General features: G+C 38.4%; 1 protein-coding gene across 2 annotated transcripts in view; it reads left to right on the plus strand.

The window, feature by feature from the left end:
* LOC123552830 (uncharacterized) overlaps positions 1–18,457 on the plus strand; it is a 98,483-nt gene that overhangs the window by 40,466 nt on the left and 39,560 nt on the right. For both annotated transcript variants that reach the window (XR_008370572.1, XM_053541011.1), the window contains exons 9-14: positions 4,433–4,537; positions 10,897–10,981; positions 12,424–12,515; positions 15,157–15,300; positions 16,139–16,358; positions 17,435–17,622. Coding sequence is in view for 1 of the 2 variants with exons in the window: in XM_053541011.1 (XP_053396986.1) it covers positions 4,433–4,537; positions 10,897–10,981; positions 12,424–12,515; positions 15,157–15,300; positions 16,139–16,358; positions 17,435–17,622 (834 nt within the window). In the remaining variant the exon portion in view is untranslated. The remainder of the gene's footprint in view (positions 1–4,432; positions 4,538–10,896; positions 10,982–12,423; positions 12,516–15,156; positions 15,301–16,138; positions 16,359–17,434; positions 17,623–18,457) is intronic.

Genomic DNA, 18,457 nt, shown 5'->3' on the forward strand with positions numbered 1-18,457 from the left:
CGTAACGTCATTTATCCGGAAAACGTAGAGTAAAGCCTGGATTCGACGTACGGAAATGAAAATCATTTTATGAATTAAAGGCAACCTGTGAATAAATTTATTAAATTGTAACAGTCTCTATCTTTCTAAAGTTAAAATATGATATTAAAACATCTGACACGTTAAATAAGTCAAAATAATTTCTTTAAATTAGCTTCAAATAGGCGGTTCACTTTAATCATGGCCAAATATCTCAGAAATAAGCACACGGACCTATACATTTTATTTCACTGTATTATAGGCCATATATTTATTTACGACTGTGAGAACTTTCATTGAAATCTACATTGTAGAAAATTTTCTATTCGCGAAAATGTTATTAAAATTGCTATTTTCCCATAGACTCCCATTATGAAAAATTGCGTGAGGTCCAAATTTTTCAAATCAGTCTAGCAGAAAATCAAGCACACGACCCTATCCTTTTTATTTGCTGAATTTTCTAGGTATATTCTGAAGTTTAGAAAAATCAAAGTTTTATCAAATTCTACATTGTAGAAATAATTTCGATCCAAACGTGCAGAACTACCTTAAGGTACGATCATTAAACAATGGTCTAATTTAAAGTTTGCATGAAGAAATCTTGCAGGACACTTTTCATATGTTCGGTAATCAGCTGGTCGCTTAATTACGATAATTTAATAATTGGCGCCTTTTTTGACAGTATGCAGGCAATCTCCATACAGAGTTGTCGTTCGTTCCTCACCCATACAATGAATGCTAATGTAACCGGTGTGCAAGAGAGTGAGTATGCAGCTCATTAACACTTCATTGATTCTCATTACCTATGTGCACTCGCCGTGACGTAACTTGCTGATAAAGAAAAAGTGGCATGTCCACAGCATTAAGGGCGGGATTAAGCAGAAGATCAAAGGCAGGAGGGCATGACCGCGAGTGTTTATTTTGAATACACGTGTTTATCGTGGACATAGTTTTACTGTGAGAAATGACTGATAAGAGGAAGGATTATCAAAGGAAAATGTCTCCGGGTCCCGAGTGACGCACAGGCAATCATCATGCCGGGTCCTTTGAGCGTCTTTTGAAAATCTTCCGGGTCCGGACCAGGGGTCCCGGGTCAAATGGAACCCCTGCTGTAGGTTCTAAACCCTTTCAGGTCGCCAACTTTGAATCACTTGTCTCTCCCTGCTGTGGGTTCTAAACCCTTTCAGGTTGCCAACTTTGAATCACTTGTCTCCCCCTGCTGTAGGTTCTAAACCCTTTCAGGTCGCCAACTTTGAATCACTTGTCTCCCCCTGCTGTAGGTTCTAAACCCTTTCAGGTCGCCAACTTTGAATCACTTGTCTCCCCCTGCTGTGGGTTCTAAACCCTTTCAGGTCGCCAACTTTGAATCACTTGTCTCCCCCTGCTGTGGGTTCTAAACCCTTTCAGGTCGCCAACTTTGAATCACTTGTCTCCCCCTGCTGTGGGTTCTAAACCCTTTCAGATTGCCAACTTTGAATCACTTGTCTCCCCCTGCTGTGGGTTCTAAACCCTTTCAGGTCGCCAACTTTGAATCACTTGTCTCCCCCTGCTGTAGGTTCTAAACCCTTTCAGGTCGCCAACTTTGAATCACTTGTCTCTCCCTTATGGGGGTTTTAAACCCTTTCAGATTGCCAACTTTGAATCACTTGTCTCTCCCTGCTGTGGGTTCTAAACCCTTTCAGGTCGCCAACTTTGAATCACTTGTCTCTCCCTGCTGTAGGTTCTAAACCCTTTCAGGTCGCCAACTTTGAATCACTTGTCTCCCCCTGCTGTTGGTTCTAAACCCTTTCAGGTCGCCAACTTTGAATCACTTGTCTCCCCCTGCTGTAGGTTCTAAACCCTTTCAGGTCGCCAACTTTGAATCACTTGTCTCCCCCTGCTGTAGGTTCTAAACCCTTTCAGGTCGCCAACTTTGAATCACTTGTCTCCCCCTGCTGTGGGTTCTAAACCCTTTCAGGTCGCCAACTTTGAATCACTTGTCTCCCCCTGCTGTGGGTTCTAAACCCTTTCAGGTCGCCAACTTTGAATCACTTGTCTCCCCCTGCTGTGGGTTCTAAACCCTTTCAGGTTGCCAACTTTGAATCACTTGTCTCCCTCTCCTGTGGGTTCTAAACCCTTTCAGGTCACTTTGAATCACTTGTCTCCCCCTGCTGTGGGTTTTAAACCCCACTTTGGACATGTAAAGAAGCTATCCAGCTGGTTTGGAAAAAATTGGGTATTTAACAAGCCAGTTACTGAAACAATGTGTTCCTCCCCAATTTTATACATAGAAAGTGGCCATATGCCTTAACTACCATGACATATAAACAACAGTACTTGGATGCAGTGGCAGACCATTTGCAATCATTGTTTGTAGTTGTAAAATATTTTCTAAAACTTGAATGGAAATAGAAATTTTGCTAACATCTGCAGTATTCTTGTTAATTGTAAAACACCTAGTTATGTTGAATGTAACACTCTTTATTAAGGATAATATTGTTTAGCAACAGCTGTCTTACACAGATGTTGTTGATAGATTTTTATATCCTGGTTTAGAAACAGTATATGAACAGGACCAGTGTCAGACACATGTAATAATCGCTTTATTTAGACATTATTCACTCAGTCCTTTTATCAAGATCATCCTTATGTTTTGTTCTTTTGTGTGTGGATAAGATCCCTTTCCATAAGACTGTATTGATGTTTAGTTCTATTATGGTACCTCTCCTGAATTTGAAATTCAACTTCCGCTCTCAATTAGGCATGCAAATAACATTTTTCTTGTGTAGTATTGAGGTATCAAGTTGGGAAGAAAGAATTAAACTGTACATTCCATTTGTGCTGATGACATTGGTTTCTTTTAGTTTCATGGTATTAATTACATAAAATGCAGGACTGCTCAAGAACTCGTGCAAGATGAAATTTTTAAGTGGGCTTGTTTTTTGCTTTCGTAGCTGCTTTTAACTTTAATGTAATTTGTTGTAAAGATTATTGATAAAGAAATGCATACAGATATTTAGATTAGTTATTTCAGTCTCAAAATAACAGCAATTTGTTATCAAAATATTTGTCTAGCTAGTGGTTTACCACTTAGAGAATTTTTTGTCTTATTTTTTTTACCCTATTTGAGCCCCCGGGAAACTCGTGTACAGTATGTTAGTACATGGTGCAGATAACATTTTTGGATGCAGTAAGAGCTGAAGTTTATGCAGTGTGAGCTTCTTTTGTGTTTAATATCTCCTGAGAAAATAAGGAAGGAAAAATATGAAAAACTGTCCGGCTATTGGCCACAGTAGGATGATTTTGTACCGAGACATTCTGGTTATTCTGCACTTGCTAGGATGGTGGACCGTTAATGGCAGTAGGCAATGTCTGTGCGATTTCATATTCTTGTCTGTTATTTCATCAGAATAAGGCCATAAATATAGCTCATACAAGCAGTGGTTTCGGTGACAACCAGAAAATGCCAAAATCACATACAGAGAAAATGAAATGTATATAAACAGATATAACCAATTGACATTACAAGTCTGTAACCTTAAACCTTACCCTGCTAAATTTCGATAATGGACTGGTCCATCATTCAGTTTGGGCAGTACCATTTATTATTCGAAAGGGTATTCACTGAAAATTTACTGACCGAATAGCGAACAGTTGCAGACCATGATCAGCCCGCACGGTTGTGCAGAATCACTTGTCACCAACAGGCTGAAAGTTAAATCTTTAACTCCTGGTTAAAATAAGGATTCTGTTAATTAACCTTTAGCATGCTAGATAAATTGTCGTCTGCAGGAAATGTGGTCTGCTAAAATTGTAAAGTTCATTCAGTTTGCTCCAAAATTGGAAGAAATATTGTCAGAGTAGCAAACAGCTTGGAACCTGATCAGACGCCGATTTAATCGGCGTCTGATCTGGTTCCAAGCTGTTTGCAAAGGCTGTTAAATTCGCCTGCAGCAGCCTAAGGGTTAATCCTCTTTGTGCTCTAATGGGAAAAGTGTCTTTCACTTAAGTCTTCCTTTTGCTATATCCTGGGTCCATATTTGTTTTTGTTTTTGTTGGAAATTAAGACACTGATATATAAACTTAAAATTTTCTTTTTGCATTATCATTGTTTTATTTGCAAAGATTGTGACATATTTCTTTGATACAGACGCAGAGTTATGACACATTGAGTATTTGCCATTTATGGTCCTAAGTACGTAGTGTACAAGACTAAATTAAAGGACCACGAGTTCAAACTCTGGACAAGACCTGTGTTGGAAAAAATGCCTGAAAACGCACTTGGGGTCTTCACCGTTAAAATCTGGAAAATCATATGACCTGCTTCAGGTTGTTTGCGGTGTAAAACTCATCAAAAACAAATGAACAAAACAGAGTAATATATTAAGTCTCTATTTGGGTAATTATCTTTATTGTATATATTTTCCACTTGTAGCTAACATTGGTACAAATCCTGGCCTTGCTGCATTATGGGAAGATGAACGCCAGAGAAGACAAGATCGCGGCGAGTCAACAGATATTGCACCACCAGAATCACAAGGTAGAACTTTATATTAAAACAGTCTAACTTTGAGGATTTGATAAAACTATGTCACTTTTACATATTTAAAACATAAATAAGCCATTAATCGACTTAATGTGCCACAAATTAATGTACACAAAGTCAAGTAAGTCATTAATGCTGCACACCTCCAGATGTATGTAAGATTTTTCCAATTTAGAAACGCTTTTATCCATAAAATTGTGTTTTAGGTAGAAAATATGTCATGCTAATTTTTAGCTCACCTGTCACAAAGTGACAAGGTGAGCTTTTGTGATCGCGCGGCGTCCGTCGTCCGTCGTCCGTCCGTCCGTCCGTCCGTGCGTGCGTGCGTCCGTAAACTTTTGCTTGTGACCACTCTAGAGGTCACATTTTTCATGGGATCTTTATGAAAGTTGGTCAGAATGTTCACCTTGATGATATCTAGGTCAAGTTTGAAACTGGGTCACGTGCCATCAAAAACTAGGTCAGTAGGTCTAAAAATAGAAAAACCTTGTGACCTCTCTAGAGGCCATATATTTCACAAGATCTTCATGAAAATTGGTCAGAATGTTCACCTTGATGATATCTAGGTCAAGTTCGAAACTGGGTCACGTTGGGTCAAAAACTAGGTCAGTAGATCTAAAAATAGAAAAACCTTGTGACCTCTCTAGAGGCCATATTTTTCATGAGATCTTCATGAATATTGGTCAGAATGTTCACCTTGATGATATCTAGGTCAAGTTCGAAACTGGGTCACGTGGGGTCAAAAACTAGGTCATTAGGTCTAAAAATAGAAAAACTTTTGACCTCTCTAGAGGCCATATTTCTCAATGGATCTTCATGAAAATTGGCCAGAATGTTCACCTTGATGATATCTAGGTCAAGTTCGAAACTGGGTCACATGGGGGTAAAAACTAGGTCAGTAGATCTAAAAATAGAAAAACCTTGTGACCTCTCTAGAGGCCATATTTTTCATGAGATCTTCATGAATATTGGTCAGAATGTTCACCTTGATGATATCTAGGTCAAGTTCGATACTGGGTCATGTTGGATCAAAAACTAGGTCAGTAGGTCTAAAAATAGAAAAACCTTGTGACCTCTCTAGAGGCCATATTTCTCAATGGATCTTCATGAAAATTGGTCAGAATGTTCACCTTGATGATATCTAGGTCAAGTTTGAAACTGGGTCACGTGCGGTCAAAAACTAGGTCAGTAGGTCTAAAAATAGAAAAACCTTGTGACCTCTCTAGAGGCCATATTTTTTAATGGATCTTCAGGAAAATTGGTCAGAATGTTTACCTTGATGATATCTAGATCAAGTTCGAAACTGGGTCACGTGGGGTCAAAAACTAGGTCAGTAGATCTAAAAATAGAAAAACCTTGTGACCTCTCTAGAGGCCATATTTTTCATGAGATATTCGTGAATATTGGTCAGAATGTTCACCTTGATGATATCTAGGTCAGGTTCGAAACTTGGTCACGTGGGTTCAAAAACTAGGTCATTAAGTCTAAAAATAGAAAAACCTTGTGACTTCTCTAGATGCCAAATTTCTCAATGGATCTTCATGAAAACTGGTGAGAATGTTCAGCTTGATGATATCTAGGTCAGGTTCGTAACTGGGTCATGTGCGGTCAAAAACTAGGTCAGTAGGTCGAAAAATAGAAAAACCTTGTGACCTCTCTAGAGGCCATATTTTTCACGAGATCTTCATGAAAATTGGTGAGAATGTTCACCTTGATGATATCTAGGTCAAGTTTAAAAGTGGGTCACGTGCCTTCAAAAGCTAGGTCATTAGGTCAAATAATAGAAAAAGCTTGTGACCTCTCTAGAGGCCATATTTTTCAATGGATCTTCATGAAAATTGGTCAGAATTTTTTATCTTGATGATATCTAGGTCACATGTGCTCAAAAACTAGGTCACTGTGTCAAATAATAGAAATAACGACGTCATACTCAGTTCAACACTTGGTCATGTGGGGATAGGTGAGCGATTCAGGACCATCATGGTCCTCTTGTTTATAGGATAGTTAAACTGTGTTTTATATATTTCACATTAGAATATCTATTTAAACTGTAAATGATATTTTGCTGGGCATGTGCTTTTACAAACAGAGCCAGGGTTTTTTAGTCCCCTACTGGTTGAAAACCAGTTTCGGGGACTATAGGAATGCACTTTTCCGTCATTCCGTCCGTCCGTCTGTCCGTCCGTCCGCAATTTCGTGTCCGGTCCATAACTCTGTCATCCATGAAGGGATTTTAATATTACTTGGCACAAATGTTCCCCATGATGAGATGATGTGTTATGCGCAAACCGCGGACCCCTAGCTCAAAGGTCAAGGTCACAATTGGAGGTCAAAGGTCAACAGAGCTTTTTTCCTGTCTGGTCCATAACTCTCCCATCCATGAAGAGATTTTTAGCTCACCTGTCACAAAGTGACAAGGTGAGCTTTTGTGATCACGCAGCGTCCGTTGTCCGTCCGTGCGTCCGTAAACTTTTGCTTGTGACCACTCTAGAGGTCACATTTTTCATGGGATCTTTATGAAAGTTGGTCAGAATGTTCACCTTGATGATATCTAGGTCAAGTTCGAAACTGGGTCACGTGCGGTCAAAAACTAGGTCAGTAGGTCTAAAAATAGAAAAACCTTGTGACCTCTCTAGAGGCCATATTTTTCACAAGATCTTCATGAAAATTGGTCAGAATGTTCACCTTGGTGATATCTAAATCAAGTTCGAAACTGGGTCACGTGCGGTCAAAAACTAGGTCAGTAGGTCTAAAAATAGAAAAACCTTGTGACATCTCTAGAGGCCATATATTTCACAAGATCTTCATGAAAATTGGTCAGAATGTTCACCTTGATGATATCTAGGTCAAGTTCGAAACTGGGTCATGTGCCATCAAAAACTAGGTCAGTAGGTCTAAAAATAGAAAAACCTTGTGACCTCTCTAGAGGCCATATATTACACAAGATCTTCATGAAAATTGGTCAGAATGTTCAACTTGATGATATCTAGGTCAAGTTCGAAACTGGGTCAAGTGGGGTCAAAAACTAGGTCAGTAGGTCGAAAAATAGAAAAACCTTGTAACCTCTCTAGAGGCCATATTTTTCACGAGATCTTCATGAAAATTGGTGAGAATGTTCTCCTTGATGATATCTAGGTCAAGTTCGAAACTGGGTCACGTGCCATCAAAAACTAGGTCAGTAGGTCTAAAAATAGAAAAACCTTGTGACCTCTCTAGAGGCCATATTTCTCAATGGATCTTCATGAAAATTGGTCAGAATGTTCAGCTTGATGATATCTAGGTCAAGTTTGAAACTGGGTCACGTGCGGTCAAAAACTAGGTCAGTAGGTCTGAAAATAGAAAAACTTTGTGACCTCCCTAGAGGCCATATTTTTCATGGGATCTTTATGAAAATTGGTCAGAATGTTCACCTTGATGATATCTAGGTCAAGTTCAAAACTGGGTCACGTGGGGTCAATAACTAGGTCAGTAGATCTAAAAATAGAAAAACCTTGTGACCTCTTTAGAGGCCATATTTTTCAAGAGATCTTCATGAAAATTGGTCAGAATGTTCACCTTGATGATATCTAGGTCAAGTTCGAAACTGGGTCACGTGCAGTCAAAAACTAGGTCAGTAGGTCTAAGAATAGAAAAACCTTGTGATGTCTCTAGAGGCCATATTTCTCAATGGATCTTCATGAAAATTAATGAGAATGTTCAGCTTGATGATATCTAGGTCAAGTTCGTAACTGGGTCATGTGTGGTCAAAAACTAGGTCAGTAGGTCGAAAAATAGAAAAACCTTTTGACCTCTCTAGAGGCCATATTTTTCACGAGATCTTCATGAAAATTGGTGAGAATGTTCACCTTGATGATATCTAGGTCAAGTTTAAAAGTGGGTCACATGCCTTCAAAAACTAGGTCATTAGGTCAAATAATAGAAAAACATTGTGACCTCTCTAGAGGTCATATTTTTCAATGGATCTTCATGAAAATTGGTCAGAATTTTTTATCTTGATGATATCTACGTCACATATGCTCAAAAACTAGGTCACTTTGTCAAATAATAGAAATAACGACGTCATACTCAGTTCAACACTGGGTCATGTGGGGATAGGTGAGCCATTCAGGACCATCATGGTCCTCTTGTAATATTACTTGGCACAAATGTTCCTCATGATGAGATGACGTGTCATGCGCAAAACCTGGACCCCTAGCTCAAAGGTCAAGGTCACAGTTGGAGGTCAAAGGTCAACAGGGCTTTTTTCCTGTCGGGTCCACAACTCTCCCATCCTTGAAGGGATTTTAGTATTACTTGGCACAAATGTTCCCCATGATGAGATGATGTGTCATGCGCAAAACCTGGACCCCTAGCTGAAAGGTCAAGGTCATAATTGGAGGTCAAAGGTCAACAGGGCTTTTTTCCTGTCCGGTCCATAACTCTCCCATCCATGAAGAGATTTTAATATTACTTGGCACAAATGTTCCCCATGAGGAGACGATGTGTCATGCGCAAAACCTGGACCCCTAGCTTAAAGGTTAAGGTCACAGTTGGAGGTCAAAGGTCAACAAGACTTTTTTCCTGTCCGGTCCATAACTCTCCCATCTGTGAAGGGATTTTAATATTACTTGGCACAAATGTACCTCATAATAAGACGATGTGTCATGCACAACTGTCAGACCCCTAGCTCAAAGGTCAAGGTCACACTTAGCAGTCATATGTTAACATGGCATGCGCAGGGTCTGTTTCGTGTCTGGTCCATAACTCTGACATTCATTAAGGGATTTTAATATCACTTAGCACAAGTGTTCCCTGTGATAGACGACATGTCATGCACAAATCCCAGACCCCTAGCTCAAAGGTCAAGGTCACAATTGGGGGTCAAAGGTCAACAGAGTTTTTTTCCTGTCCCGTCCATAACTCTGCCATCCATGAAGGGATTTTAATATTACTTGGCACAAATGTTCCCCATGATGAGACAACATGTCATGCGCAAAGCCCAGACCCTTAGCTCAAAGGTCAAGGTCACAATTGGAGGTCAAAGGTCAATAAGGTTTTTTCCCTGTCCGATCCAGAACTCTGTCATCCATCAAGGGATTACAATATTACTTGGCATAAATGTTTCCCATGATGAGACGATGTGTCATGCGCAACACCCAGTACCCTAGCTTAAAGGTCAAGGTCACACTTTGTGATCAAAGGTCAAGAGGATTTTTTTCCTCTCCGGTCTATAACTTTGTCATGCAAAGCAGGATTTAGATATCAGTTGGCACAAATATTCCCCTGGATGAGACAACATGTCATGCGCAAGAACCAGGTCCCTAGGTCTAAGGTCAAGGTCATAGAGGTCAAAGGTCAGATTCAAGAATGACTTTGTACGGAACATTTCTTCTTCATGCATGGAGGGATTTTGATGTAACTTGGACCAAATGTTCACCACCATGAGGCACCCTTGTTTTTAGAATTACATCCCTTTGTTGTTACTATAAATAGATTTTATTGAAAAAATTTTTATTACTGGTGGAAGAGAAAAATCGAGACCACTTTTCTGTGGTACAGCATGCATGTTACATCCAATTTTTAGGTGTATTTTGACCTATCTCTACCTGGTAAAGAGTTTCTTGTGGACTTATATTATATAGATTTTTTTTTTTTTTTTTTTTTTTAAGATTAATTTCCCTTTGTTGTTACTATAAATAACTTACATGATAACATTTTTATAATCGGCCAAAAAAAATTCAATATGAAAACAACTGTGGGTTTTTATATATGCACATTTTAATCCAAGTGTGTTGTTATAACATATTGTATATGTAGTACAATATTGTTTATACATCATTGACAGATATCAGTTCATTATGTTATACTGCAGTAGAGGAAATTAGGTGCCTTCCAGTAGGGGACTTTGTATTGCATGGCAATACTTCATTCACTTGTTCTTTCTGATTTGGGAACGTAGCCTATACCCCCAATATTGGGAATTTTGACGGGTAAATGTTCCAAATTGGGAAATATTTAGTCCCATAGGATATAGTAAGGATGTGTTTAAGTACTTTCTCATACACTTGTTTCACATTGTACAACCTCTTTAACATACTGCCATTACAATATTGTCCACTACTTGGTCAATGTTTGTGCAATTTTGATGAAATTTTTCTTCAGAATGTTGATTGGGAATTTTTTGCACTAATTTTGGGAAAAATATATACTTTTTGGCATTGGGAATATAGCCCAATAACGGCTATAAAAACGGCCGAAAAAAAAACCTGAGAGCTACTTAATAGTTCACTTAAGGTTCACATTTTCATGATAGCTTTGTGACTGTGACAGTTTAATGTTTATATATCAATTTCTGATGTTTTCTCTTAATACAGAAAGAGTTGATATAGAAGTGGCAGAAAGTGAGATGATTCTAAGAGAAAGACTCCAACAGATTTTACTGGATTTACAGCCATACATGTAAGATTATTTCAAATTTAATTAACCATTGTTCTGAAAATTACGATTTTATTCCCCCTCTTTCTTTAGAAGTGGAAGAAGAGGGTACAAATTTTTGTTTTATGGTGTATCGGTTAGTAGATTGGTTTGCCAGTCACTTGGTCTGTAAGCAATTAGAATTTAGGTTTTTGATCAGTAACGAAAAGAAGCTGTGGCTTGCTTTGTTCAAACTTTGCAGGATGATTGCCTTAGGTCAGTTGATGAGTTGATGACCTTTTTTTTTTCTAAAGGTGGGGGTGGGGGGGGTCAAAGTTGCTGTAACTTTAGGACTGAAAACGATTACCAGCCCATATCTGGAGAAAGCCTTGACCTACAGCAGACAAACTTACTGTTGTTTTGGGAGTTGGTAGGTCAAAGATCAAGGTCACAAAGACATTGAGGCTGAAATTGGTTTCTCATCAATAACTGGAGAACACTTTGGTTTATGATTGTCAGACTTCATAGGATAAGTACCTGTGGTTTGTAAATGACCCCTTATTGTTCGTGTGGTTTTGTGAGAAAATGTGTATGAAAACCTTACCCTTGAAAGTTGGAAAGTGGTAACTAATAGGGTCTAAACACTTGGTTTTGCTGTATCTCTGATTCCAGTATTGTTGATTGTAATTCAGCATGTGAAGTTGTGCACTGGGGATTATGTTTGGGATTTTACTGAGTCAGACCAGAGTTATTACCCTTGACTTGGCAAACATATGCATAAAGGACTTAAAAGTTTGTGTTCCTTATATCTCAAGAAGTATTAAACCTAGAGCCATGAAACTGTATAGGAATATTATTCAGTATGTGAAGTTTTGCGATTGGGATTTTGTTGAGGATTTCTTTATGCAGGACCAGAGTTATCGCCCATGACTTAATATCATGTTTACATTAAGGGTCTATAAGTTGTAGTTGTGTGTATCTAAAAGAGCATGTTACTTAGAGTCATGAATTTATAGGACTGTTGTTAAGCATTTGTAGTTACGTTGGGGGGCTTGTTTTTTTTACCACTTTTGTCACTGTTATGTCAAGTGTAGGGTTAATGTTGCGTCAGGGTCACTGTTATTGACAATAGAAGTGTATGAAAAACCTAATTTTCATTGAATTTTCATGTCTCTTGATTAAATTTGATGTTTGATTTCACTTTAGGTGTCTTTGTATTATCATATACAGATGAACCTGCCTGAGTGGTCACCTCTATTAAGCAGCCACTTTCCTTAAGCAGCCATTCAACTTACTTCCCAAATTGACTTTCTGTTATAATTCCAACCTCTCTCTAGCAGCAAGATTATGCTGCTCCTTTAGCTGGCTGCTCAACACAGGTTAGACTGTAGATCCACTTTTCAAAAGTGTTTCAGTGTTTATATTGGAAATTGCTTATGAAAGTCTATATATAGGTGATTTTAAGATAAATTGCACTATTTGTACAGGGACAGTCAGTCAGACACAGAGTCAGAACAGTCACAGGACACAGATTTCCCGCTAACACAAGCCTCTGATCTACATCTACATGTATCTCAAGGTTTGACTCTTTATTTTATTTCTATCAAAGTTTGTCTGCTTTACAGCACAAGTTCCTAACAGAGATATGAAGAAAAGTATCTTTGAAACTGCAGAATATATTGCCCAGAACTGAGCTTCAGTACAGTGTTGTGTATGAATTATGCCATCTAAGACAAATGTTTGAGCGCATTTGAATGCTTACTCTGACACAGCTTATTAGTCCCCTACTGGTTGAAAACCAGTTTTGGGGACTATAGGAATGCTCTTTTCCGTCATTCCGTCATTCCGTCTTTCCGTCATTCTGTCATTCCGTCATTCCGTCCGTCCGCAATTTCGTGTCCGGTCCATAACTCTGTCATCCATGAAGGGATTTTAATATTACTTGGCACAAATGTTCCCCATGATGAGACGACGTGTCATGCGCAAAACCCAGTCCCCTAGCTCAAAGGTCAAGGCCACAGTAGGAGGTCAAAGGTCAACAGGGCTTTTTTCCTGTCCGGTCCACAACTCTCCCATCCTTGAAGGGATTTTAGTATTACTTGGCACAAATGTTCCCCATGATGAGATGATGTGTCGTGCGCAAATCCCGGACCCCTAGCTCAAAGGTCAAGGTCACAATTGGAGGTCAAAGGTCAACAGGGCTTTTTTCCTGTCCGGTCCATAACTCTCCCATCCATGAAGAGATTTTAATATTACTTGGCACAAATGTACCTCATAATAAGACGATATGTCATGCACAACTTTCAGACCCCTAGCTCAAAGGTCAAGGTCACACTTAGCAGTCAAATGTTAAAATAGCATGAACAGGGTCTGTTTCGTGTCCGGTCCATAACTCTGACATTCATTAAGGGATTTTAATATTACTTAGCACAAGTGTTCCCCATGATGAGACGACGTGTCATGCGCAAATCCCGGACCCCTAGCTCAAAGGTCAAGGTCACAATTGGGGGTCAAAGGTCAACAGAGTTTTTTTCCTGTCCCGTCCATAACTCTGCCATCCATGAAGGGATTTTAATATTACTTGGCACAAATGTTTCCCATGATGAGACGACATGTCATGCGCAACACCCAGTACCCTAGCTTAAAGGTCAAGGTCACACTTTGAGATCAAAGGTCAAGAGGATTTTTTTCCTGTCCGGTCTATAACTTTGTCATGCAAAGCAGGATTTAGATATCAGTTGGCACAAATATTCCCCTGGATGAGACAACATGTCATGCGCAAGAACCAGGTCCCTAGGTCTAAGGTCAAGGTCATATTTAGAAGTCAAAGGTCAAATTCAAGAATAACTTTGTATGGAACATTTCTTCTTCATGCATGGAGGGATTTTGATGTAACTTGGACCAAATGTTCACCACCATGAGGCACCCTTGTTATTAGAATTACATCCCTTTGTTGTTACTATAAATAGATTTTATTGTAACTTTTTTATTACTGGCAGTAGAGAAAAATCGAGACCACTTTTCTGTGGTACAGCATGCATGTTACATCCAATTTTTAGGTGTATTTTGACCTATCTCTACCTGGTAAAGAGTTTCTTGTGGACTTATATTATTAATTTTTTTTTTTTTTTTTTTTTTTTTTAAAGATTAATTTCCCTTTGTTGTTACTATAAATAACTTACATGATAACATTTTTATAATCAGCCAAAAAAATTCAATATGAAAACAACTGTGGGTTTTTATATATGCACATTTTAATCCAAGTGTGTTGTTATAATGTTATAACATATTGTATATGTAGTACAATGTTGTTTATACATCATTGACAGATATCAGTTCATTATGTTATACTGCAGTAGAAAAAATTAGGTGCCTTCCAGTAGGGGACTTTGTATTGCATGGCAATACTTCATTCACTTGTTCTAACATGAAAGAACTTTGGACTACTGAATTTTCTATTAGAAAAAATGTTGTTTCATCAAAATGCAGCTGGCCTTAGTCTTGCCTAGCTAGTGGAGAAAATACACAAAATACCAGGGATAGATATTCCCTTGTTTCCATAGAGAAAAAAACTTGTTTAAAATTGCATGGACTTCAGTGATGTCAGTAAAGTACTAGTCATATAATGTTGTCATGAACTCTATAAGTGATGTCAGGATATACCCAGATTTTTTTTTGTTTCATCATGATCTATTTTGAATGTGATAAGCAAGAAAAATAAAATTACATGTTTGTCAGTGAATGATAGCTGTTTTCCTAACCTTTGGGACAGCACGGATAAGAAACTTCTGTCATTTCATGTTTCTATAATGAACTTGTCCTTCTTTCAGTTTGGACAGTGCAATTGACTGTTAAAAGGGGTGCTTGCCAAAAATATACTGACTGAATGGCGAACAGTGCAGATCATGATCAGATTGCATGGATGTGCAGGCTGATCGTGATCTACACTGGTCGCAAAGGCAGAATAAATCGTGTCCAGCATGATAAGGGTTAGTTAATTCTGAATAAACAGTTTTGCAACCACAATAAAATCTAGGGTCACAAGAAGGATGTTTGGTGTTAATTCACAGGTTTAAAAGAACATCTGAAAATATCTGCATTAAGTTGGCTTCTGTTCACATCTTTGCAAGCAGTCTTTACCCATGTTTGATTGTATTTTGAACCAGTCACTTAAGTAAATGTATTTTACTGGTTGCATGATGTTTTAATTTCTGTTTTAGATGATCTGGAAGGTTCTCAAGACACAGTGATGTTTGACGCTGATGATTTGGACGAGGATAAACCAGTGGTAGATGAACAATCTATACAGAGAGTGGTCTCGTTCAGTCAGAGCTTTTGCGATGTTAGGCCAGAAATACCAAAAGGTAAGACTGTAGTTATGAATATTGGTTGTAATCATCTACTTCCTGTTTTCAGTAATGCATTGCTTTTTATGCTACATTTGATATTCTAACATTTTGTGAGAATATGATAACCAGCAGTTCAGTTTCTTGTCTGAATATTTCACCCAAAGTGGCTTAATTGGCTAAAATTAACAATGGGAATGGGCTATTAAGTTTTGTTTATCTGGAATCTGGAATTATAGTTGTTTTTTTTTTCTTTAGATATTTAAGAAACCTTATTATCCGGAGGGACATATTGTGTTATGATGCCAGTGTCCGTCTGTTCGTCCGACTTAGCAATATCATGTCCACTCTGAAAATCTTGAACCCCTTGAAGGATTTCGAAGAAATTTGACACAAATGTTCACCACGTTGAGGTGACATGCAGAGCGCATGTTTTGGATGGCTCGCTTCAAAGTAAAGGTCACCCTTAGGGATCAAAGGTCATATGACTGTTTCGTGAACTGCTTGAAGAAATTTAAAGAAACCTTGACACAAATGTTCACCACATCGAAATGACATGCAGAGCGCATGTTTCGAATGGCTCGCTTCAAGGTAAAGGTCACACTTAGGGGTCAAAGGTCATACCTTTGTGCGCATATTGCTCCGCCCTGCTCAGTACATTAGAAATGATTCTGCCATGTGAATATGATGGACTCATTTACCTGAAATGATGCAAAAAAAATTATAGTGTAGCATACAGATTTATTGACTAAAGTAGCAGCTGTTGTTTACATAAGTTTGTTAGTAGCTTGGAAAACAGTAGTTATTTCAGCAGTATTTGATGTAGTGATCAAAATTCGTAAATTTTGTTTTTTAGTTTCAAGTCAGGACAAATCACTTGTAGATATACTGGCATCTCTAGCAGACGACACTTCCCCTCCGTCTTCCCAGAATGCAGCAGCTGAGGCTGTAGCATTAGAGGAGCAGGACAGTATTCTGTCGCAACTCTCTCAGCCAAGAGATAAAGAAACAGATCAGCAGGAAGAAGAAGAGGTCCTGGAAATGTCGCAGCGTATTTGGGAAAGGGAAGATGAAAAGTAAGTCTTGAATTGTCACAAATATTCCGTGTAGATCATGTGTTCATATTGTGTGTATGAAAACAATTTGAGCAGAAGTTTGGTCACTTTATTCACAGTTCCTTTTAAGGTAAGTCCTGCAATTTTTAAAAAGTTAGTTTGACATCTTATCTTTTGGTAAGTGTTTGATGAAAAGCATATTCAAAAGTTGAATTGATGAAATATGGCAAGGTTGAATTTTCGTGGTCAAACTTACCTTTCTCTTATCAGCTCATTTTCACTTTTTATGTCCCCAAAGGGAGGCATATTAGTTTTCAGCTGTCCGTTCGTTAGTTCATTCGTTCGTCACAACGTTAACTTTTTGCATGAAGGCACTTTACTCGCGAACCAGTGCACCCAAGACCTTCAAACTTGACGTGTTGATAGTACTTATTGAGTACACGACCCCTACTGACTTTGGGGTCACCAGGTCAAAGGTCAAGGTCACAGGGGCCAATGTTAACTTTTAGTATGAAGGCCCTTTGCTCGCGACCACTGCACCCAGGACCTTCAAACTTCACCTGCTGATAATACTTATTGAGTACACGACCCCTACTGACGTTGGGGTCACCAGGTCAAAGGTCAAGGTCACAGGGGCCAATGTTAACTTTTTGCATGAAGGCACTTTACTCGCGAACCACTGCACCCAGGACCTTCAAACTTCACGTCCTGATAGTACTTATTGAGTACACGAACCCTACTGACTTTGGGTCACCAGGTCAAAGGTCAAGGTCACAGGGGCCAATGTTAACTTTTTTGCATGAAGGCACTTTACTCGAGAACCACTGCACCCAGGACCTTGAAACTTCACATGCTAATAGTACTTAATGAGTACATGACCCCTATTGACTTTGGGGTCACCAGGTCAAAGGTCAAGGTCACCAGGTCAAAGGTCAAGGCGCTGCCAGGGCATTTGTCACCATTAGTGACAACTCTTGTCTCTGCCAGTATTTCATCATTGGGCATTCTCATTCTAGCGAAATTGAGAAAAAAGTTGATATATCAGAACCTGTTCTCGATTTTATCAGAATTTTAATCATCTTGAATATATTTTATAGGGATGATGATGATGGCGATGATGATAAGTTTGATCTTGCTGGAATGGACGATACCTGGATTGATTCTCAGATAGATTCACCTGATCAAGCTGCTGAAGGTGGCATAAATGATGATCTAGAAGTTGATAGTGACAGTGATGCTACCAGCGATATTATCCCACAATATGATGGACCATCAGATAAAAAAGGTAGAAGATTACTATTTTTTATATAGTACAGCGCTAAATACTATCATGTTATAAGAGGTTTTCATCGTTACAAATTTTTTACAACATATTACATTTTAATTATCATACATGCCATATGTCACAACATCAGACTGTTTATGGCCCCACTTTCGAAAGTTGAGTGGTTTTGAGTGTATAGGGTTTCCCCTGTCCATGTGTGCATGAGTCCGTACATGCAAGAAATCTTTTCTGACCAACTTTGTTCTTCATTGTTGAAGAGGAGGTTGCTTAATTATTGTATTTGTTGCTATTGCTGTTAAAGTTCATTTGCATCAAATGAATTTATTTTTGTTTATAAAACTGTGGAACTTCAGCCATTTTAGCAGCAAAAGCTGATTTTTGCGAGCCAAACCTGGTGGTTGCAAATCAGTATTGTCACACTTATCACCCTCAAAATACAGCCCAGTCTGACAGTCTCCAGTTTAGGGTCTTCAGAAATATGGCATGTTTGAATTAGTAATAAGTCATTCAGACGATTTAATTTATATGAAATGTGTGATGTTTATATAGGCATCCTTATCATTTAAGTGAATTTAATTTTGCGTAAGCTTTTAGCACATATGATTTTAACTGATTAAGCATAAATTTCTAACTAAGTCATATAAAAAAGTGTCAAAAGTTTCCGATAGATTTGTTCCCAGACATGTTGAATTGGATGTAAAATTGTTGTATAAGGATAAATTTCTTTATCTAAAGATAAATTTCCTATGATGCAAAAATAACCACTTGCATATTTAATTGCATACAACCAGACTGAATAAGTAATGCCTCTGGAATAAAAATATGTCTCAATCAT

The sequence above is a fragment of the Mercenaria mercenaria genome, chromosome 4 (genome assembly GCF_021730395.1).
Source record: "Mercenaria mercenaria strain notata chromosome 4, MADL_Memer_1, whole genome shotgun sequence".
Lineage (NCBI taxonomy): Eukaryota > Metazoa > Mollusca > Bivalvia > Venerida > Veneridae > Mercenaria > Mercenaria mercenaria.